At 43.5% G+C, this 24,718-nt stretch overlaps 1 protein-coding gene across 2 annotated transcripts in view; it reads left to right on the top strand.

Moving 5' to 3' along the window:
- The window catches only part of LOC115139991 (protein turtle homolog A-like), a 41,227-nt gene that overhangs the window by 9,628 nt on the left and 6,881 nt on the right, over positions 1–24,718 (top strand). For both annotated transcript variants that reach the window (XM_029677958.2, XM_029677956.2), the window contains exons 3-18: positions 5,310–5,516; positions 15,693–15,839; positions 16,559–16,710; positions 16,806–16,923; positions 19,067–19,208; positions 19,741–19,886; positions 19,998–20,140; positions 20,244–20,384; positions 21,781–21,897; positions 22,006–22,156; positions 22,261–22,372; positions 22,474–22,649; positions 22,761–22,999; positions 23,174–23,258; positions 23,519–23,689; positions 24,428–24,464. In XM_029677958.2, the coding sequence (XP_029533818.1) occupies positions 5,310–5,516; positions 15,693–15,839; positions 16,559–16,710; positions 16,806–16,923; positions 19,067–19,208; positions 19,741–19,886; positions 19,998–20,140; positions 20,244–20,384; positions 21,781–21,897; positions 22,006–22,156; positions 22,261–22,372; positions 22,474–22,649; positions 22,761–22,999; positions 23,174–23,258; positions 23,519–23,689; positions 24,428–24,464 (2,284 nt within the window). The remainder of the gene's footprint in view (positions 1–5,309; positions 5,517–15,692; positions 15,840–16,558; positions 16,711–16,805; positions 16,924–19,066; positions 19,209–19,740; positions 19,887–19,997; positions 20,141–20,243; positions 20,385–21,780; positions 21,898–22,005; positions 22,157–22,260; positions 22,373–22,473; positions 22,650–22,760; positions 23,000–23,173; positions 23,259–23,518; positions 23,690–24,427; positions 24,465–24,718) is intronic.

The raw sequence follows: 24,718 nt of genomic DNA, 5'->3' as shown, positions 1-24,718 counted from the left end.
AAGACTGCACTGGCGATTTTAGCATGGAAATCTTGGTGGGGCAAAAACATTTGATTTGGGATGCATGCCAGCAAATCCATTACACAACACAACACTAAACATGACATTATTTGCACTATAACAGTGAAAAACAGTGCCCATAAACTGTTAGGGCCTACATAAAGCTGTCCCAACAGCAGAGTCTCAACAGCAGTCCCAACACATTACCACTGTTACACCTGGCTATCAGCGGAGCCTTGTCTGGGAGCGAAACAGTTCATTCAGCCTCATTTACTGCCTTTAAAAAAACGTAGCTGATATGGCTGACTTGCTTCAACAAATGTGGTTTCTACTGACAATTGAGATGTACAAACTATGGCATAAGGGGATGACAAGCGGATAAGAGGCAATCCGTAATTTCGATGAAGACATTAATGAGCGAGCTAGGACGGACGTAGTCAATATAACTATTTGTTCAGCACTTTTGAAATGTACAGCAACAGAATTCAGAACATGGGCCGTTCTTACAGTGTTCTCCCTGTACACCAAGTCAGAACCGTAGGATAAATAAAGGGGGCATATAAGCAGACAATGAAAGCGCTTACAATATTCAAAGACTACATTTCTCAAAAACAGGTTATAGGCTACATGTGCATCACCAAGTCAGAACAGTAGGCGAAATTAAGAGGTGAAAATAGACCAACTTATTAGGGTGAGGCACATTGGCTACTAACAGTTTACTACTCAACATACACTTATTACTTTCTTAGCTACAGTATACATATCTTCCTGGCATATTACATAATTTATGCAGAAGCATACTAGACATTTTTGGACTCACCTTGTTGTGCTGTGCCCACTTGAACAGGAACGTGGCGGGGCAGTCCTTCGTTGGCCAATTTTATCATCACATTTTGTCATCAAAGTCGGGCATTCTCTGGATTTATGGTGCTTTCAAGACAACTGGGAACTCTGAAAAAAAGGTTGAATCATGATAATGTCAGTGATCTTCAGGTCGTAGCTATAGAAAGAGGCCAGAGTTCCGAATTTACAATTCCGAGTTCAGTGAAAGTTTAAAACATACTTTCCCAGTCGTAGCTCATTTTTCCCGAGTTCCCAATTGTCTTGAACTCACTAAAGTCAGATTTAGCAGTTAACAGCTGTTTTGAGCGGGGCACAAATTGTGCTTCATTGACAGCATGGCCAATTTTGAACGTTTATCATTTTAAACTAGGAAAAGAAACCCTTATTCTTAGACTTTGGACCACACAGCTACTCCACTGAATAGCAGGCTAATAATGGCTTTGCAATGCTTGCAGTTAGCTACACGGATTCCTTCCAAACCACTCAAATCAAATCAAATTTTAAAATCAAATAACATTTTATTTGTCACATGCCCTGAATACAACAGGTGTAGACTTTACAGTGAAATGCTTATTTATACAAACAATACAGTTTTAAGAAAATACCCCCCAAAAAAGTAAGAGATGAGACTAACAAATATTTAAAGAGCAGCAGTAAATAACAATAGTGGGGCTATATACAGGGGGTACCGGTACAGAGTCAATGTGTCAAGGTAATTGAGGTAATATATACATGTAGGTAGAGTTATTAAAGTGACTATGCATAGATAATAACGGAGAGTAGCAGCAGCGTTGGGGGGGGGGGGGGGCAATGCAAATAGTCTGGGTAGCCATTTGATTAGATGTTCAGGAGTCTCATGGCGTGGGGGTAGAAGCTGTTGAGAAGCCTCTTGGACGTAGACTTGGCATTCCGGAACCGCTTGCCACGCGGTAGCAGAGAGAACAGTCTATTACTAGGGTGGCTGGAGTCTTTGACCATTTTTAGGGCCTTCCTATGACACCGCCTGGTATAGAGGTCCTGGATGCCAGTAGGGCCATACGCACTACCCTCTGTAGTGCCTTAAGGTTGGAGGCTGAGCAGTTGCCATACCAGGCAGTGATGCAACCCGTCAGGATGCTCTCGATGGTGCAAATGTAAAACCTTTTGAGGATCTGAAGACCCATGCCAAATCTTTTTAGTCTCCTGAAGGGGAATAGGTTTTTTCGTGCCCTCTTCATGACTGTCTTGGTGTGCTTGGACCATGTTAGTTTGTTGGTGATGTGGAAGCCAAGGAACATGAAGCTCTCAACCTGCTCCACTACAGCCCCGTCGATGAGAATTGGGGTGTGCTCAATCCTCCTTTTCCTGTAGTCCACAATCATCTCCTTTGTCTTGATCACGTTGAGAGAGAGGTTGTTCTTCTTGCACCACACGGTCAGGTCTCTGACCTCCTCCCTATAGGCTGTCTCATCGTTGTCGGTCACTGTTGTGTCATCGGCAAACCTAATGATGGTGTCGTGCCTGGCCGTGCAGTCATGAGTGAACAGGGAGTACAGGAGGGGACTGAGCACACACCCCTGAGGGGCCCCCATGTTGAGGATCAGCGTAGCGGATGTGTTGTTACCTACCCTTACCACCTGGGGGCGGCCCGTCAGGAAGTCCAGGATCCAGTTGCAGAGGGAGGTGTTTAGTCCCAGGGTCCTTAGCTTAGTGATGAGCTTTGAGGGCACTATGGTGCTGAATGCTGAGCTGTAGTCAATGAATAGCATTCTCACATAGGTGTTCCTTTTGTCCAGGTGTGAAAGGGCTGTGTGGAGTGCAATAGAGATAGCATCATCTGTGGATCTGTTGGGGCGGTATGCAAATTGGAGTGGGTCTAAGGTTTCTGGGATAATGGTGTTGATGTGAGCCATGACCAGCCTTTCAAAGCATTTCATGGCTACAGACGTGAGTGCTACGGGTCGGTAGTCATTTAGGCAGGTTACTTTAGTATTCTTGGGCACAGGGACTATGGTGGTCTGCTTGAAACATGTTGGTATTGCAGACTCAATCAGGGACATGTTGAAAATGTCAGTGAAGACACTTACATTGTGGAATTTGCCATTTCCAACTTGTTTTGGAATGTTTATGTCCAATGGCCGTTACCCATACATTTTATCTATAATTTCTCTTCATTATTTCTCTTCCGATGACGGAAGGATTAAAAAGGATTTGCCAGTAGATTATTGACTTGATTCATGATGATGACAGCTAGCTAAGATTTTGAAAGTATGATGTTGACATGATCAGTCCAATCAAAGCTACTGTAGATATAATGTGATTTGACGTCATTTTATCTGTGGCCAATGACTTTGAGCCTTCTTGGACGGACACTTCTAATGTAAACTCTATGGCAGCACCCAAGGGGCTAGAATTTTCTAGCTCTACCCTTAGACATGGCGGTGATGTAGTGTCCCCATGAGTGATAGAACACTGAGCCAATCACGGCGCATTGCTCTGTATTTTCTGTTGGCTTGCCCCACCACCACAGAGAGCACTGAGCTAGGCTGGAACACCTGCATTTTGGAGCTGCCTTACTCAAGAAAACAAAAAGAGACCATGTTTGTACACAGATTTTGTATGCGGCTTAAATACATACATTTTTTACATTGTTTGCAAACTGATATGTGACATGTATTAATGCCAAAATAACATGCAAAACAGGCAAGCCCCCCCCAAATGGTTTTTGTTTGTTTGCTTCTTTTTTTGCAAAAAATTGGGGGCTCTGCCCCACCTGCCCTGAATGACGGGTCGCCACTGAAAGAATGTATTTTCTCCCCAAATAAGCACAAACCGTGTGTACCACGGTCCACAACTTGGTCAGTATCTTCCTGGGTCTCCAGGCTTCTCTCCTTTAGGCCGTTCATCACCTTTCGGATCTGAATCCGAGCATTGTCTGGGATATAGTTGTATTCTCCAGTTAAATTGGAGATAACCCATCAACACCTAGTCCACTGTGCACAATTGTGTAGGCCTATTGCTATTGCCCAACAGCCAACGGTATTTTCCTTACCATTATTCAGGACATACAACAAACGAGTCGCCTAGTGGGCTTATTAACTAAATTAACTGGTTATGACATTTCATGACGAAGAAGTATTATATCGTAGTCCTAAATCTATGGTGTTGTTAGACCCAATGTGTCTCTCCTTACTGATGACAATGAATGAATGACGGGCGATCGAATTGTGCATGTGACTTGATGGAATTTGAATTATGTGAAGTGCCTAATGATAATGATAATGATGGTGTGAGCCCAGTAACAGATTGACTGCAGTCCATTTAATCATAGAGTAGGCTACTTTTACTTTGAGTCTCTAAAACCACACTGTTTCCATTTCTATAGTCATGTGACAAATACTCCATTTGATTGAAAAATATGTTGACCTTTTACTAGATTCTTATATTTTTGCTGATCAAATGTCCGTAGGCTAATAGGCAAGACTAATATTCTGCCCATATTAACACATTTATTTTAGGTCATAGCCTAAAAAAATAGCCATACATGATTTAATGAAAAGCAACAAACAGACACAACATTGTTTCACATTCTTTAATAACAGAGTCAAACACAAACATGCAATTGGCTACTGCTCTTTCACAGCTGTTTCCCGCGCAAGTAGAGGGAAACTCAGCATATTGTACAATGCATATATTGATTGCGCAGAGGGGTCTGTAGTCTCTGTAGTGTTGTACCTTCGCTGTCGTGTTTTGCTCGATAAAAAGACTACAGGTAAGCCCTTTGAGATTAGTACTTAATCACCAGGCTAAACAAGGTGCAGATACAACACAACACAGGCTCTGGCCCAAGTGTCGTTAATGAGATTGCAGCATGTCTACAGAGCCGGTTAGTGATCTTGTCACCAAATGGAGTACCATTGTTTTACATGGCCTCTGTGTGCCTGTTTTAAACAGAGCATACTCTGGAGATATTCAGGCTGGCATCCAACTCATGAATATTTATTCACATTTAAATGTGTGTTTATGTTATCTACTCTTGTCTCTTTCCCCGTAGGCCTACTGCTTGTTATTTTCTCAATCTCCTCCCAGTTTTTCTCTATCCATGCCTTTTGGTTTTAGCCCTGTTTCTCCTGTCTTTGTCCTCCCCTTCCCTCTCATGAAGTGACACTTTTGCTGCAAAACAGTTTTATCATCAGTTCTCTGCCCTGCAAAAGATTTATTGAATATTTACTCAATATCATCCTGGAATGTGTAACCAGAAATTCCACTGAATGCATTTAGAAAAACACTTAAAGTTTATCTGGTTCTGCATGACACTCAAACCTATGTGGAACAGATCCACATAGCTTATGGATGTTAAATATTGATTTATGTTGTGGGTGTTGACCGTTCAGATATTAGCATGTTTTACTGCAGATTCACCAGTCATGCTCAGCCTTCCTCCATGGTATTGTTACCTGTGTGTTACCTGTGTGCTTCCTCCTCAGGTACATCCCAGGGTGTGGAGGCGGTGGTACGAGCCAGGGTTGGGGGGACTGCAGAGCTCAGTTGCAGTCTTACCCCCCCTTCTACAGGAGCCACCACCCCAAACCTGTTCCCACTGAACGTGGTGGAGTGGGTTCGCCTGGGATACAATGTGCCCATCCTCATCAAATTCGGAGTGTACGCACCACGCGTGCATCCCAACTACAAGGGTGAGTCCTCTTGTCCCAGATCTATGTCTTAGCACTGCTTTTTTCAAATTACGCAATGCACAGGAAAGGCATTGTGGTAATTGCAGTTATACACCATGACTGAGCATGTGAACCTTTTGGTTCTCACTTCCAGAGTCCTGGTGCAATTGAATCTTTTGTCCTGTTTGTTTGTTGGGAGCCATTTGCCTGCACACAACAGCCCAGTGTTTTTACTGCTTTTTTTTTTACAGTGCAGGGTATGGGAAAAGGACAAAGGAGAGTTTAACCTCAATTACCTAGACCCGACGATAGCAGTTGTGGTATCTCAAAGGAGTGAAGAGAAGGACCTGACAACTGTATCTGATTATATCTGAAGAGATTGCGTGCAATAAGGTTGCATTGTCTTAAAACAACTTTCAATTACCTTCCTTTCAGCCTTCCTTTCCCCTGACGAGGAGCTGGCTTTAAGTACAGCTGATTTGTTTTGAGTTGGGATGGGGATGGGTGGTGTGTGTGTGTGTGTGTGTGTGTGTGTGTGTGTGTGTGTGTGTGTGTGTGTGCGTGTGCGTGTGCATGTGTGCGTGCGTGCGTGGTAGGGCAGGGCACTGGGACAGGGACTAGGCGAGGACGGAAATATGTTAGTCAGGGGGGTGGGATGACAGGCGGGGCTGTGTGTGGATGTGTGTCTGTGTGTGTGTGTGTGTGTGTGTGTTTATGTGAGTGCAAGTGGAGTATGGATTGAAGAGAGTGGGGTTAAATTGAGACAGGCTTGGCTGAGGTGGGGGCTGGTGGTCTGATGACAGTTTGTTCTTGGTATTCAGAGGGGTGACCTTATTTAGCTGTAAGGAGGATGGATGAAGCATATGGAATATTAGAGTTCTCTTTCATTGAGTACCATAATCTAGTCATTGTTTCTCTGAGAAATAAGACAAAGGCTATGTCACCCCCCACCCCACGTCCTCTGACAGAGCCCATGCCAATACTCCAAAATCCCATACCCTCTCATCTAGGTCACTGAACTGGCAGGAAGCTTTTCAAGTCCACCTAGAGTTTGTTTGCATTTAAAAACAATCACTAGATACATTCAGCTATCACACTGAAGATCAAATGGACCCTGGCATGCACTGGACACACACCAGACTCTGACCACTCAGGAATGGCCTGGAGAGCACTGGCCAACAGATGTCTGGCAGTCTGTCTGACCCACCCATAGATAGGCCATTAACAGTGTTATTGTTTTAGGGCTATCATGTGATGCTCCATGACCCAGAATTCATCACTGAATCTATGGGGGTAAAACCAACAGAAAAGATGCAACAACAGTCTAACGGTTTGTTACTTAGCTTTGATGAGGGATATTCTCCCTCTCTGTGTGTCTGGGCTCCGCTTAACCCCTGTCTGCCTCATATCCTCTCAGCTCCCCTTCCTCTGGAGGCAGATGGCAACATGTGAAGCGTATCAGCACTGCAGATCTAATATATTCTACCCTCAAATTAAAATGTTTTGGGATTTAACCACAGCCCCATCTCACTAGACAGTATGAAACACAACCACTTCCTGGTCTTTGTCTCAAGCAGCTCAGGGACAAACAAGAACAACTTTTTAGTAAGGGGAAGAAATGACTCACTGTTGTTAAACCTTATTTAGAGCCTATAAGACTGTTCTGTCATCTCTGTCTCTCATGTGCAATCAATCTGATGCCATCCCCCAACCTAAAAATGTCACATGCAAGAATGAGAGGAAGCATTATCTTGGATGAGGACATAATATTGCCATGCATTTAATGTCCAGTTGTTCCGGTAGGATATCAGGTGTATTTCTGATGACAGTGAGTGCTTGAGGAGTGCTTGCTGTGTCTATGTCTGTGTCTGTGCAACAGAGTAATGTTCTTCTGTTGACCCCATTAGAAGCCAATCCCTCTGAAACACAGACAGATTACTTGTGCAGGCTGCTCTGCAAATCTCTTATTTCTGGAGGGAATCAGAAACCCTTTTGAAGGAGGCTTCCCAGTACCACATCCTTCTTCCTCCGTGTCTATTTTCTAAACATACCCTGGAGGACTGAACATCAATCACCTGACAAAACAGAGGAACAGACAAATAAATAGTGACTGAATGTGCAGTCAACTTGACTGGTGAAGTCTGTTCGAGTTGTGCTTGTTGAGGAAATGTTTAGTCCAAGCTGGCCTGTGAGTCTCCCTGCACTGGATGCCCTGTCAGAGGCACTTACTCTAAAAAAGGGCAGATCAATTGTGTCCTCTCTGCTGAAGTAAATGAGTGGAGACGGTGTGGAGGGGGTTGAACGACAGCAGCAAAAACCCCCGACTCAGCCCAGCAGGCCCCCATTACTCGGTCTCAGTGTGAGCCCTAAACGCTGGGGGAGTCATAGCTTTGTTTCACCTTTTTACAAATACACACATTAAAGAACCTCAATAAATGAGCCTTGTTCCAACACAAATCTTATTTGGAATTTACATTTTCATTAGTAAACATAACCCTATTTGACCACCTAAACCAGAACATAGGTGGCAGCTGACGCCGATCCACAAGATCCAGCTGCAGCCTGCATTTCTGCTGAAACTGGACCAGGGAGACGTTTGCCAAACAGTGACACAATAAGAGAAGAAAGCAGGCTGGACCCGTGGAGCTCATCAAATCAAATGTTATTTGTCACATGTGCCGAATACAACAGGTGTAAACCTTACCGTGAAATGCTTACTTACAAGCCCTTAATTGACCAAGAAAAATAGAGTTAAGAAAATATTGACTAAATAAACTAAAGTAAAAATAAAAGATAAAAATAAGGAACACAATAAAATAACAATAATGAGGCTATGTACAGGGGGTACCGGTACCGAGTCAATGTGCGGGGGTACAGGTTAGTCGAGGTCATTTGTCCATGTAGGTTGGGGTAAAGTGAGGTTGTGGCATGTTCTCCAGCTCTGAGGTGGTCCATCAAGACAAAGGCTCTGTTTCTTCATCTCACAACGCTGTAGGTGTGTCCCATGGGACTGGGATCAGAGCAGGGGGAAGGAGATCAGACCCAGTATTGTGCTGCCTGGGAGCTTTTGTATGAAAGCCTTCTCTAAGGCCCAAACACTTCCTGGGACGTTCTACCTTATCCCAGACCTGAGACCTGAGGATAGGGCTATAAGTTAAACTTAACATGTGTGTTATTACACACCGCTAAAAGGCTTGATTTATTATGTAGAATTCACTTAAAAAGGTTTAAACTGATGCATCATGTTAGTTTGCAAGTAAAGAGGTTGGACTTGCCTGAATGAGCCCCCAAAAATGCTGCATATATTTTGGAAAGTCAATCTAACTGTGAATCATTTACCAACACACATCATGTGTGGAATACAGAAGGGATTATGAGAGAACTCACATGTGCATGAACATATACACATGGTGATTTCTAAGTCATGTTTTACTAACTGTGAATCATTTACCAACACATCATGTGTGGAATACAGAAGGGATTATGAGAGAACTCACATGTGCATGAACATATACACATGGTGATTTCTAAGTCATGTTTTAGTAAGTGTCAAATACAGTGTTGTTAAAAACAGCGATGACACACTGACATGCTTTCGTGCTCTGTCACAGACCATGGTTGACTAGATTGCATGTTCTCTTGATTCAGGCAATGGCAGGTCATGCTGAAGTTGGCCAAGTTGTCTGAGTGCTGAAGTTTGGATGTGTCAAGCAGTGGCTTGAACATGTGAGCAGGGGTTAACACAGTCGGACAGAGAGTGAGGGACAGAGTTACCTGTAATCGTTTGACAAAGAGCTATTCATAAGAGGGTTAAAGTGATTAGGGGAGAGGAGGATTGAAGAGAGACATTTTGGAAGAAGGGAGGGGTGGGCTGCCAGGGGCTGGGGTCCAGCCCCAGACTTATGATTGTATTCAAATCCAAACACATCCCACAATGCACCTCTGCCACATACGGAACTGACAAAGAACAACAGAACTGAGGCCTCTCAAAATGATCTGTCTTCCTCCATAGGTGCCACTGTTATTGTAGCATATGAAATTCTGTATATCCCGAGCATTACAACATTCCATTTTTTTGTTAATGATATTTTTCTCCCCAATTTCATGGTATCCAATTGGTAGTTACAGTCTTGTTTCATCGCTGCAAATCCCGTATCAGACTTGGGAGAGGCAAAGGTCGTGAGCCATGCTTCCCCCGAAACACAACCCAACCGAGCCGCACTGCTTCTTGACACAATGCCCACTTTACCCGGGAGCCAGCCGCACTAATGCGTCGGAGGAAACACAGTACACCTGGCGACCGTGTCAGCGTGCACTGCGCCTGGCCCGCCAGAGGAGTCACTAGTGCGCGATGGGACAAGGACATCCCTGCCGGCCAAACCCTCCCCTAACCCGGACGACGCTGCGCCCCATGGGTCTTCCAGTTGTGGGCGGCTGCGACAGAGCCTGGACTCGAACCCAGAATATCCAGTGGCACAGCTAGCACTGCGAGGTCACTGGAATTATGTGGGTAAAATGAATATGATTTTAACACTAGTTTCAATGAAGTAAGCATGGGGAGCACAGTGATTTTAAACACAATGCAGTACACCACAGAGAAAGTCCTTGTATATTAAAGGCCCCAGGCCATGGTTACATAAAAAACAGTTGTCAGAGTACAGGCTAGCCAGTTCTCTGGCAGTGCAGTGAGCGGTGCAACTCAGAAAGAGCTGAGTGATTTTTAACCTGCCACCCAGTGGGGGAGAACCTGACTCTGGCTAATGTGAAGAGGGTGGTACGTTTTAGAGATGCGGGTGGATTATAGTGTTTCCATTTTGCACCCTTCACTGCACACCAGCCAGAATAGCAGCTCATTTTAAGGTAGAATGGAGCCGTCATGTGATATCTGTGGGTGGAAAAAGAGTAAGGAGAACAGACAGGAGAAAGCAGCAGCTATTGTTTCTCTGCCTCTGTGTTGTATAGAGACTAGGGTAGAGGACCTCTAGACATTGTGCTAATGCAGACGAAGGGGGAGTGATCAATGTCTCTTCTGGAGTGTTGCAGGCTCACTGAGGTCATAGAGGTCTCTCACTCATTGGTAGCAGTCGGTGAATTATTGATCAAAATTCCCTCCATAACCTCTTCATAACCTCTCATTGTATTCCTTGTGGAATGCAGTGATGGGACACTTAACCGTTTAAATTTGGACCATATTTGAAATAATGTGGTAGAGACCTGTCTGTCCATCTTAACAAAAGCAATCATTGACAGGGCACATATTTATTTGTATCATATCCTAATTGTTTTTTTTATGAATGGAAGCAATTTTAACCATGGCTAGAAAATAAATATTCAAATTCAAATTGAACTGCATTTGTCACTCTATGTCAAGGGCTATTGTCTGACCACAGATTCAAACGAAAACAAGCTTTTCTCTCTCTCACTCTCTTTTTCCGCTCAATCTCTCTCCATGTCATACTGTTTTATCAGTCACAAGCCATTTACCCATCTTTAAATACAAACATGCTTTCTTCCACGTGTCCTCTTTCAAATCCCAGGCACAAACCCCTGTGATCGACCTTCCCTGTGTTTTGCCGCCGTCGCTCCCCGTTGCTACAGCAACTGAATTCAAATCTAAACGCCCAGCCTGGGGTATTCTTGGTTTCATCACTATGGTAACCTGAGAGAATTACGAGGGGTGGTGTGGGAAGGGGGTTGCAGTCCCTTTGTAGTGATGGACAGGCAGGAGGGGAGCAAGAAATGGTTAAATGTTTGATGGTCAAATGAGAAATTCCCCATTGGTAAGCCAGTTGGCACTACACACTAGCACTCACATGCATTTGGATTTAATTAACCATAAAAAATTCCATGGTTTGTGTTTGTTTCTTAATCATTCTTAGAGGTGCTGGAAATCTTAATGAACTTAAAATATCCCGCAATATTTAGCCACACAGGGATGTGGTGTGAGAGAGAGTCTGTGTGGTGTTGCACATGAAAGTGTTTTTCCTCCAGTTCACTCACTAGGTGTAGAATACATTTTATTGCTGTTTGGGGAAAAGCCTACATAGGAAATAGGCAGCTCAGGGAGGATCCCTCAGTTTGAGATATCAGCCAGTGGATGAAGTCTTTCATACACCTGTTATCATTTCAGCACACATTTCCTCTCTCTGAGTGCTCTGTCAGTTCTCCTGGTTACACTGACCTGGGATTAAAGGGACCTTTTTATGGAAGCACAAACTGAACGCCGCCCAGTAAGGGTTGGGTCTGTGTTTAAGCAGGTCAATCCCTATCTCGGCAAGCAAACCTTACTATTAACCAAAGCAACAGCCCCAGCCAGGAATGTGGGGTCAATTGTTAGTCACTGTAATTCCTTTTTAAACACAGTGTGGTGTTTCACCCTGCACCCTGTGGGTGCATAATTAATCACAAGGCTACCTCTGTTCACTGCTGTCTGAAGGGAAAACATCCTGGAAAGCTGAATAGGGTTGCTATTGGGTTTTCCTCTGACATGTTTTGGCATAATTTTAAGGTTGACATAAATTCAATAAATCTCTGTCATACAACACCCTGGAGAGATGACCGCAGTAGCTGAACTACAAGATTGTGTGGTGAAAAGATTCAATGATGAGGGTGCTACTCCGTTTCTATTCTCATTGTTATTCAATGAACAGACCAGGTTTCAAATAGGGGCTTTTTACACATTGTGTTGTCAATCATAGGATTTGGTGTACAAGGTGCCTACAGTCTTTTATCCAGATTCTGTAGGCTCTAGAGTTCGATTGGTTATCTATTATAATTGCTTACTACAGAGGCTCATAAAGCCTAAGCATTTATCAGACCTAATCATATTCCTTGTCAGGGTTAATTGGTCCAACTTTTTCACCTTGATAAATATGTGTAGCCCTTTCCACTCACAGCCACTGTCATCCCATATACGGGTTGAAAATGGCAGATTTTTGTCATTGATAAGCGCCGAAGTTGGAATGCAGTGGTTGTACAGTAACATGCTATACATGATATCAGAGCTCAGGTTCTCCACATCACAGCGCTGTGTGGTTTTTGACTGACAGCTGTAATTTGAGCACCGCGCCCGACAAGAAGATGCCCCCATCCCTTCCGCTAATTGGGCTACTTTTGCACATTTGTTGTTGTCTGAGTGAGGGAAATGCTGTAAATTGAGAGAAGTCAATGTGTTCTGAAAGATGAGCCGTTGATCTCTATGTTTGATCCACAGTTACAAGGATGACATGCGTTATACCCTGGGTTATCCTGAACAGAATGAGTCTGTTAGTTACAGGGATGACATGCGTTATACCCTGGGTTATCCTGAACAGAATGAGTCTGTTAGTTACAGGATGACATGCGTTATACCCTGGGTTATCCTGAACAGAATGAGTCTGTTAGTTACAGGGATGACATGCGTTATACCCTGGGTTATCCTGAACAGAATGAGTCTGTTAGTTACAGGGATGACATGCGTTATACCCTGTGTTATCCTGAACAGAATGAGTCTGTTAGTTACAGGATGACATGCGTTATACCCTGGGTTATCCTGAACAGAATGAGTCTGTTAGTTACAGGATGACATGCGTTATACCCTGGGTTATCCTGAACAGAATGAGTCTGTTAGTTACAGGAAGATGTGCGTTATACCCTGGGTTATCCTGAACAGAATGAGTCTGTTAGTTACAGGATGACATGCGTTATACCCTGGGTTATCCTGAACAGAATGAGTCTGTTAGTTACAGGATGACATGCGTTATACCCTGGGTTATCCTGAACAGAATGAGTCTGTTAGTTACAGGATGACGTGCGTTATACCCTGGGATATCTTGAACAGAATGAGTCTGTTAGTTACAGGATGACATGCGTTATACCCTGGGTTATCCTGAACAAAATGAGTCTGTTAGTTACAGGATGACATGCGTTATACCCTGGGTTATCCTGAACAGAATGAGTCTGTTAGTTACAGGATGACGTGCGTTATACCCTGGGTTATCCTGAACAGAATGAGTCTGTTAGTTACAGGATGACGTGCGTTATACCCTGGGTTATCCTGAACAGAATGAGTCTGTTAGTTACAGGATGACGTGCGTTATACCCTGGGTTATCCTGAACAGAATGAGTCTGTTAGTTACAGGATGACGTGCGTTATACCCTGGGTTATCCTGAACAGAATGAGTCTGTTAGTTACAGGATGACGTGCGTTATACCCTGGGTTATCCTGAACAGAATGAGTCTGTTAGTTACAGGATGACGTGCGTTATACCCTGGGTTATCCTGAACAGAATGAGTCTGTTAGTTACAGGATGACATGCGTTATACCCTGGGTTATCCTGAACAGAATGAGTCTGTTAGTTACAGGATGACGTGCGTTATACCCTGGGTTATCCTGAACAGAATGAGTCTGTTAGTTACAGGATGACGTGCGTTATACCCTGGGTTATCCTGAACAGAATGAGTCTGTTAGTTACAGGATGACGTGCGTTCTACCCTGGGTTATCCTGAACAGAATGAGTCTGTTAGTTACAGGATGACGTGCGTTATACCCTGGGTTATCCTGAACAGAATGAGTCTGTTAGTTACAGGATGACATGCGTTATACCCTGGGTTATCCTGAACAGAATGAGTCTGTTAGTTACAGGATGACATGCGTTATACCCTGGGTTATCCTGAACAGAATGAGTCTGTTAGTTACAGGATGACATGCGTTATACCCTGTGCAGAGGGGTGTGGCCACTTGGAGACACCAGTTAGACCTTTCACTCAAACCCTCGTAATTGTTTTTTCTTATCTTGCACCTACTCCAAAATTACAATTAATATTTGTATTATGTTACTGAATGTATGTAGAGTATTTTCAGATTTCATCATTGACAAATGCTGTGAAAAGTACATAAAATCAAGTGTAACTTTTGGATTCAGTCTTGTCAGGTGAACTGTTGTGTCCTTACCTTTGGTCTGATAATTTCCCTATACTATTGCTCAGCCTGGTCTCATAGACTAGAAGTAACATAGTAAATGAAAATCCAGGACACTCAAATTAGTATGATATGTTATGTTTAGTATAGTCAGGCAAAAATGGAAGTAGGGTGGTTGGTCAGGGTGAATGGGTGTATAACGCGAACATCTAGCAACCCAAAGGTTGCGTGTTCAAATTTCATCACAGACAACATTAGCATTTTAGCTGATTAGCAACTTTGCAACTACTTAGCATGTTAGCTGACCCTTCCCCTAACCTTAAGTCTATTTCCTGTTTTTGGAAGCCATGCAATTTCTCCTCTGCTCATATAAAGCTACACACGTTATTACAGTTATGGGTAACTGATTGGGTAGGTCCTACATTTGTTTTGTTCTCATGAGGGGGATGCATGAGGTTTCTCTGTAACTGCTCTGTTTATTTTCAAACTGCTTGGCAGTTGCCTGCTAAGTGCATGTGTTTTCCCCTGATGTACTGTACTATACACATCCTCTGCATTTGGGAGAAAAAAATAATAATTGAGAGACAGAATAAAAGGGTGGGTACCCTGAAAACTAGGCTTCAGTCACCAGGCAACCACGAGATCATGTTTCAAAGTTGAAAGAAAAAGAGAGGGGTGCGAGTGAGAAATAGAGAGACGTGGGGTGTCTTCCGCTCTCCAGTGTTTGTTTCTCTCTGCCATATGCTCCTCCACGATAAACAAAAACAGGTGGTACATTTCATAAGAAATCTTGACATTTTGACATTGATAGGAGCTTCTCTCTATATGTTGATCTTGGTACCAACCTGCCTTCTGCACTCTTCCTATTGTAAACAACAGGTCTAAATAACATAGTAAAGCTTCCTCAACTATAATCTTGCTTTACTTGTCACAAGTGAATCATGTGTTTGTACTTCCCCAAACCCAAGGTCTCTGGCTTCTCTTGAAATTCTATTATCTCCCTGCCATTTTTCTCATTCCATTCAGCAGACCAAAAAGCCCTGAGTCCAAACCTCTTTGGGAATGGATGTAATGCATAATTGAATATTTGATACTAACAGCAAACGTTATGGGACAGCATAGTTAATGTCCTCTTGAACCGAGCTGAAAACCCAAGAGGTTGGACTTTGACTGTGGCCTTTTGTGACACTGGATGCCTGTGTCCTCTGCTTGGTAAGCCCTCTGTCTGCATGTGCTGACTCTGATAGTCTGGTTGTGTGTTCTGACCCTGGTGGCTCCCTGTCTCTCTCTGTGCCCAGGCCGTGTGTCTCTGACCCGGGGGGCCTCGCTGCTGGTGGAGGGGCTGAGTCTGGAGGACGAGGGCTGGTTTGAGTGTCGCATCCTGCTCCTGGACCGCACCACAGACGAGTTCCGCAACGGCACCTGGACCTTTCTCTCCATCACAGGTGCAGCTCAGTGGGACTCTGTGGCAGTCAGAGGAACTGGACTAGCGCTTACAGGACAGGAAATCCTCCAGCTGCTTACAACCATCAATGTTTTCCCTTTAAAATATTCTCAGCATGAGGCTGGAGCATGACAGTCCCTCTCCTGTTTATCTTCATATGGAGTCTTATTGCGGTGTGTGAGCTGTTGTTGCATAATGCTCAGTGTTTTACACAGTGCTCACGTCTCGTCCTTGTCTGGTTCTGCTGTTCACTGTGGGATGACGTTGACACAGGAGTGTCTGTTAGGAGCCACAGGGGACGTAGACACAGTGCATGTGACCTCACCAGGATAGTGGAGGCTAAAGGGAAAACAGTGATTTGTGTTGCAGTCCTGGATCATCTCTCCCCTACTGTCACTCTCTCCTTCTCTCCTTTTCCTATTCTGTCTTTCCCATCCACACTCATGTCAAAACACATGTCACTCCAATTTACTATCTACCTCTACCTTTCTTTCTTTCCATTTGTCTCCTGCCTCCTTCATGCATCAAATAGGATATCATCAGGGCAAGTATTGTGTTACATCCAAGTAATGCACAAAGGCCATGACTAGCTTACAGATGTAGCAATAACAGAATTCATAGTTTGCCATTAGTTATCTAATTGTTACACATTAGTTAATTAATTAGCTAGCTAATTGTGATATATTTGTTTAAAGATCATCAATTGTTCCTCTATTACAGCCCCACCTGTGTTTATCAAGACTCCGCCTACCTTTGTAGAAGTCTTGCAAGGGGATTCCCTGGCCCTCAGCTGTGGTGCTCATGGCAATCCTCGACCAACTGTTATCTGGCATAAAGATGAGACCCCAATTGAGAAACATGAAAAGATGGAGGTATGTAAAAAAAACATGTTTGCTGTTGTTGGATGAAGTTGTTGGTTATGATTTAAAGCATCTCCAATCTCTCTCTCACTCTCTCTCTCGCTCAGGTGCTCAATGGCACCTTGTCTTTGGTCACCGTCACCAGAGAGACATCAGGAATGTATAAATGTCAGGTGTCCAACTCGGAAGGAAATCTGACCCATACTACCCAGCTGCAGGTCAAAGGTCAGAGTCTGACTATTTTTTAACCATCTGGGAGAGGCGGAAAGGTCTTCCCTCTGCTGACACTTCAGCTTAGTTAGCGCAACCTTTCGGTTACTGACCCAACGCTATTAACCGCTAGGCTATCAAAAAGTTATATCAGCATAAACCCAATGTTCTATCTGCAATCCAATAACAAGCCTGAACAAATACAGATGGACCAATCAAAACATACTGTATGTCTTTGCCATCTCACTCTAAGTATGGTCTAGGCTAGTCTAACCAGCAATAATGACACGCAAACAAAAAAAACAACACTGTCAGAAATCTTAAAGTAAATGATGTTGTCACATCGTTGTTCAGTGATGGCAGTAGTTGGTCAGATGATCATAATACATTTATTAATATATTTGATGATGTTTTCTGACTCTATCTTGGTAAAATCGTGTTATTCTATCATTTATGTATGAAAATAACAGTTTTCTTAAAAACAGAACATGTCTAATTCAGAAGTGTCAAATAGAACATTATGGATAAACCCAGATTGACATTTCAGAGCCATACGGTTTTATCTGCTTTTGCAACCCACTAAAATGTTTCAGGATTTTGATACTCTGCACTCTAGGTACCTTTATGGTGAGGACCTTAATGGGTTATGAAAGAAGCATTCACTACAAAACTGTTCTGAGATCTGGGATGTGAAAACTGGGATGCTCAATATCTCAGAACTATGCTTTACGTAGATAAAACCTTATAGTCCCAAGGTCACGACCTGTTTTGTAACATGATACGCTATGAAACACTGCCAGACAGATGCACACTCTGGTTATAGACTAGTTTTTCATGCAAAAATGTTTACTTGAGAAATACTGCACCAAACACCTTAGCTAGATGTAAAATAGACAGATTTCTTGATTAATTTGAGATTAATTCTGACTATTTTGAGGAGGTGGTAGTGGCTGTTTTGTTGTTACCGTGCCTCAAAAGGGAAAAAAAACTCTAACTGCCAGGGTATGATAAAGTGAACATAACAGCCACATCGAACCACACCCCCAAGACTCAAATCTTAGTTTTTTCTTAAAGGAAAAATATTCATATTTTTTTCATTAGTCCACTGTTGATAAAGTCCCAAAATGTTTAGCATGTCAGCAGTCAAGTTTTCAAGATATAGGATTTTCAAGAAGATAATGCCGTATTCACGTACTAGTCAGAACGCGGAAACATTTCCAACTAGCTTTTTGTTCTAGGTAAGTCAGTTAAGAACAAATTCTTATTTACAATGATGGCCTACCCCGGCCAAACCCTAACCCGGACGACTCTGGGCCAATTATGTGCCGCCCTATGGGACTCCGTTTCCAGGCTATTGTGATACCTGGAAATGAACCAGGGTCTGTAGTGACGCCTCTAGCGCTGAGATGCAATTCCTTAGACCGCTGCGCCACTCGGGTGCCCAAAAGACAGCTACGTGTAGGCGACTTGTGTATAACTGCAACACAGTTGCAACGTAGCAGTTATAGCAGCAGGTAGCCTAGTGATTAGAGCGTTGGGCCAGTAACTGAAAGGTTGCTGGTTAGAATCCCTGAGCTGACATGGTAAAAATCGTTCTGTCCCTGAACAGGGCAGTTAACTTAAATAAATGTACAATTGATTATTTTAAACCAGTTACCAAGTCAAAAATGTCTGAGTTTCTTAGTTCCGAAGAGCACATGAAGGCGACAAAAATGTAACTTGCCACATCATCACGATGATGCGTTTTGCATCATATGATGATGTGGCAAGTGACACTTTGCTTTTTGAACGTCCAAATTCTTGAAAACTGCTGACATGCAAAACATTTTGGGACTGTATCAACAGTGGACTAATGAAAAAAGACCAGAAGATAGTCTTTGAGTGGATTTGTCCTTTAATGAGCAGCAGAAAAACAAATGTGGGAATCTCTCTTTAAGAATAGGTAATAGAGTGCAGATCAGAGCTACTGTCATACTGCCATCTAGTGGTGTATGGTCTATAAATGCACTGCCCTTATCACATCAAATCGTGATCTGATTGTGAAGCTGTTATTTGGCATGAGAATAACTGTATCATTAAGGTTAATCAGTTGAATCACTTGTTTTACAGCCAGATAATAGCACATGCAGTAACTGAAAATCTCTCAAATTCAAAATAGGTCCTCCACTCATCATTATCGCCCCAGAGGACACCACCCTCAACATATCCCAGGATGCAGTTCTACAGTGCCAAGCTGAGGCCTATCCCTCCAACCTCACCTATGAGTGGTGGAAACAGGGACAGAATGTCTACCATATAGAGTGAGTTGACTACAACACAAACACAAACAAATAACACAAACTATAGTAGCTACAGGGATATGTGAGAATCATACTGCACTCTTAGAAAAAAGGTGCTGTCTAGGTTCTTAAAGGGTTCTTTACCTGTCCCCATAGGAAAACCCTTTGAAGAACACTTTTTGCTTCCAGCTAGAACCCTTTTGGTTCTAGGTAGAACCATTTCAACAGAGGGTTCTACATAGAACCCAAAAGTGTTCTGCCTGAAACCAAAACGGGTTCTACCTGGAAGCAAAAAGGGTTCTCCTTTGGGGACAGCTAAATAACTTTTGGAACCCTTTTTTCTTATGTTGTGCATTGATGTTTTCAAGCATTGATTCCATGTGATCTTACAAAGCCATTGGCACTACAATTCAGGTTAATTGGATTGTTACTAAGTCAGTTAAATACCGGTAGTAGCATTGTCACCACAGGTAATCCCTAGACAGTGGTGCATAATGCAACTAAGAAGATACTAACTCAAGGCCGGGTTGTGATGTGTGTGTTTTGTCCTCAGGTATCTTAAGACACGTGTGAAGATCCTAGTGGACGGCACACTCCTCATCCCTAGTCTTGTCCCAGAGGACACTGGGAATTACACCTGTATACCAACCAATGGGCTGATGACCTCACCCTCTGCCTCAGCACACCTCAAAGTCAAACGTAAGAATTGTGGTTGACTATGGCTATGCATGCCTTGATTTCCTGGCTTGTGTGTTTTAGTCCATTTCTGGGAGAGTGACTTACTATATCTACTTCCTCTGTCTCTCTTAGACCCTGCCAGGGTGGGCCGGATGCCCAGGGAGACGTATCTACCTACGGGCATGGGAGGAGTCATCTTCTGCCCAGTCCAGGCTGAGCCCCCCATGATCTTTGTCAACTGGACCAAAGATGGGAACAATTTAAACCTTGACAATGTAGGTAATCAGGGCAACATGAATCCTATCACACAGTATATCCACCATTAATCTCTGTTGTAATTCATATTTGTTTTTTCTCCTTCTGTCTTTGCCTGCTCAGTTCCCTGGCTGGTTGGTGAACGCCGAGGGCTCTGTGTTTATAGCCACAGCTAATGACAATGCAGTGGGTATGTACACCTGTACTGCCTATAACAGCTACGGGACCATGGGACAGTCTGAACCCACTAAGGTTATCCTGCAGGTAAGGCTGTACCCCAGGCCTCTGTTCCCTAGTTATGGATTACAGTGCTACCTGTAAATGTGTACGCAAAAAAAGGTTCCCGAATTGTACTTAAAGGGTTACAAACGCTTGTCACTGTAGGTACCCTGTAAGGTACCATTAGTTATAGGTACATAGTTGTATCCTTCCTGTTCGTACTACTAAGCTAACACATGGAATTGTTTTAATAAGGTGGATTATTTAGCTTTTTGATTTAGATTTATAAAACAAATATATTTAAAAACGATTTGATACAATTTCGAAAGTGGCCTTTACTACTAAGCCATTGAATTGAATAACACATTCAGAAATGGCAAAAAGACAGTAAAACATCTATCATAAGCAGTAAGGGTTTGACATGTCTGTCCTATATCTAGGAGATATAAGAAAGCTCAGGAAATATATATACAGTACCAGTCAAAAGTTTGGACACACCTACTTATTCCAGGGTTTTTCTTTATTTTGACTATTTTCTGCATTGTAGAATAATAGTGAAGACATCAAAACTATGAAATAGCACATATGGAATCTTGTAGTAACCAAAAAAGTTAAACAAATCCAAATATATTTTATATTTCAGATTCTTAAAACCCTTTGCCTTGATGACAGCTTTGCACACTCTTGGCATTCTCTCAACCAGCTTCACCTGGAATGCTTTCCCAACACTCTTGAAGGTGTTCCCACATATGCTGAGCACTTGTTGGCTGCTTTTCCTTCACTCTGCGGTCCAACTAATCCCAAACCAATTGGGTTGAGGTCGGGTGATTGTGGAGGCCGGGGCATCTGATGCAGCACTCCATCACTCTCCTTCTTGGTCAAATAGCCCTTACACAGCCTGGAGGTGTGTTGGGTCATTGACCTGTTGAAAAACAATTGATAGTCCCACTAAGCGCAAATTAGATGGGATGGCATATCGCTGCAGAATGCTGTGGTAGTTATGCTGGTTAAGTGTGGAGTGCTGCATCAGATGAAGTGACTTTGAACCGGGTATGGTAATAGGTGCCAGAGGCATCGGTTTGTGTCAAGTACTGCAGCACTGCTGACTTTTTCACGCTCAACAGTTTCACGTGTATATTAAGAATGGTCCACCACCAAAAGCACATCCAGCCAACTTGACACAACTGTGGGAAGCATTGGAGTCAACATGGGCCAGCATCCCTGTGGAACGCTTTCGACACCTTGTAGAGTCCATGCCCTGACGAATTGAGGCTGTTCTGAGAGCAAATGGGGGCGGGGGGGAACTCAATATTAGGAAGGTGTTCCTAATGTTTGGTATACAGCATATGTACCTCTGAAGGTTATGCGTATTTTGATATTTTTGTACCCCAGGGAAAACATTTCTGAGAGTATATGGACTTAAAACTCTCTCCTTCTGCAGGACCCACCCTCATTCTCGGTGTCCCCTCGTGCTGAGTACCTGCAGGAGGTGGGCGGGGAGCTGGTCATCCCCTGTGAAGCTGATGGAAACCCCTCTCCCAATATCACCTGGAGCAAGGTGAGGTGTCCCTGATAGACATTGCTGAAGGAACCCCAGACATCATAGCCCTCTCTCTCCCTCTCTCTACTTACGCTAATCTCTACATGTTGTCCCTTTCATTTGTAGGTTGGTCCCATTCCTCGCTCCCCATACACTGTTCTGTCCAATGGCTCCCTCCTCTTGAAGCCTCTCAGCAAAGATCATCAGGGGGGCTGGGAGTGCCTCGCCACCAACCGTGTGGCCACCGTTGGCACTGCCACTGTGGTCTTGGTGCTGGGTGAGTGCCAACTGCATGGAGCAACATGGTACAAGACATGCTATACTATATTTACGTACAGTTCCGCTGGTCTATTCTCATTGTTCTCCTCATCTTTCTCCCAGGCACCAGCCCTCATGCTGCCTCATCTGTATCAGTCAGTACTGGGATGAACCAGGCCAATGTGTCCTGGGAACCTGGCTTTGATGGAGGATACACCCAGAAGTTTACTGTCTGGTTAGTAACTCATCTCAATGTTTATCCGAATGAGACTCAACTCAACACTGCTCTCTGGAACATGGTGGTTGAATCTCTCTGTTCCTCCCTTTTGCCCCCAGGGTCAAGCAGACCTCCAGAGGGAAACATGAGTGGGGATCTATCTCCGTGTCCACTTCCAAGTCTCACTTGTTGGTGACAGGGCTGCTGGCTGGCACCAGCTACCAGTTCAGTGTCCTTTCTCAGAACAAACTGGGCTCTGGACCCTTCAGTGAAATTACCTCTGTCAGGACGCAGGGTCAGTACAAATTTTAACTGACAAAGTACTCTTTAATTTGTCTGTATTGGACATTTATCTACATTTTTACTGTATGTACAAGTCTGATCTTATCTTGTCTCACCTCCACAGCCCTGCCAACATATCCACCGACAGTGGTGACCAGTCTACCAACTCTCAACCCTCCCTTGTTCCTGTCAGCCAATCGGACAGTGCTGGGGATTGTCCTGCAGTGGTATCCTCCTGAGTCTCAGGCCACACTACTCACTGGGTATGTCCTCCAGGCTCGGAGGGACAGAGGCCAATGGGTCATTCTCAACAGTGCTGTGAAGACCAACCAGAGTGAACTACTGGTGCAAGGATTACTGAGGGTGAGAGGCGATGATCATTTTGGACCTTGGCAGAATGAATGAAGACACTGACTATTTGATAAATGAGGTGTAATGAACTGTAATCTGAAGGCTATGACCTCCAAGCTCTAATGTGTTTTCAGATACGTTGCCCAGAATTGTGTCTACTGAACACTTGTCCTTCTCCCCTCTCAGGACTGCATTTATGATCTGAGATTGATGTCTCGCAGTAACAAACTACTGAGTGAGCCCAGCGAGTCTGTCAATGTGAACACCACAGGTTAGTAATCATTACTGTACAGCCAGCTGTGATCAACTGCATGATAGAAACACTGTTTGGGTTCATAAAGCCTAGACTAAACAGTCCTAAACATTAGGTAGCAGGTATATCAATTGTGCTTGACAATAATCAATGGTCATGACACTTGTCGTTATGTTGATAAATGTATTGCGTAGGTATTTCCCATTGTTAGCCAAAAGCATGGCTGTCTACGCTGTTGGTAGTGCATTACTCAGACACTGTGCCTGGTATGGTTGCAGGGATGGAGATGTACCCTGTCCAGCCAGGCTTCTTGGAGTTTGTCCCTGAGCCCCTATTGGCTGGTGTGTTGGGTGGAGTGTGCTTCCTGTTCGTGGCAATCATCCTCTCCTTGGTGACAGCCTGTGTTATGAGTCACAGAAGAGCCCATCGGCGCAGGAAGAGGAGAGATGGTAAAGACTGTTGCATCCTAACATTTTTCTTATACTAAAACAGAGAATTTCAAGCTTTTGTTTTATTAGAGGTTATCTTTAAGAGAGTATTTTCAAAGCCTACTCAGCTGGAGTTCCAACGCCTTGGTGACTGGATCAACTCTTTGTAACTGTCAAGTGGTTCCTATGCATGCTAATATACACTGAGTATACAAATATTAAGGACACCTGCTCTTCCAATGACAGACTGACCAGGTGAATCCAGGTGAAAGCTATGATCCCTTATTGATGTCACTTAAATCCACTTCAATCAGTGTAGAGGAAGGGGAGGAAGAAGAAGGATTTTTAAACTTGAGACAATTGAGACATGGATTGTGTGTGTGCCATTCAGAGGGTGAATGGGCAAGATAAAAGATTTAAGCACCTTTGAACAGGGTATGGTATCAGGTGACAGGCACACTGGTTTGTGTCAAGAACTGCAATGCTGCTGGGTTTTATTACACTATACAGTTTCCCGTGTGTATCAAGAATGGTCCGCCGCCCAAAGGACATCCAGCCAACTTGACACAACTGTGGGAAGCATTGAAGTCAACATGGGCCAGCATCCCTGTGGAACGCTTTCAACACCTTGTAGAGTCTATGCCCCGGTGAAATGTATACTCAGTGTATTTCAGTTGACAGCGTTCCTTTTCATCCCATCTATTTGTTTATTTTACATGTGCCATTGTTTGACCTTTTCACCCTTCCCCGCCTTTTCAGATCAACCCTCTGCCTTCCAGAAGAGTCTTTCTCCAGAGTAAGTTCCCATCCTTACCAGCATGTTTTCCTCATTGCATTGGCCGTCTTCTCACCAACCCATGTTTCATTCTTGTGCATTTTTTGGAGAATCATTGCAAATTAATGTGTATTTATTTGATCTGCTACTAATAACAAACATAACTATTTGTATCCACTGAATGCATCCTTACATATGGTTCTTCTAAGCTTGAGACAATAATGTAATAATGCATTAACCTGTACTGTTTAACTCATCTCTCCTCCTTTATGACT

Source organism: Oncorhynchus nerka, linkage group LG13 (genome assembly GCF_034236695.1).
Source record: "Oncorhynchus nerka isolate Pitt River linkage group LG13, Oner_Uvic_2.0, whole genome shotgun sequence".
Taxonomy (NCBI): Eukaryota; Metazoa; Chordata; class Actinopteri; order Salmoniformes; family Salmonidae; genus Oncorhynchus; species Oncorhynchus nerka.
This window is presented reverse-complemented; position numbering and strand designations above follow the sequence as displayed.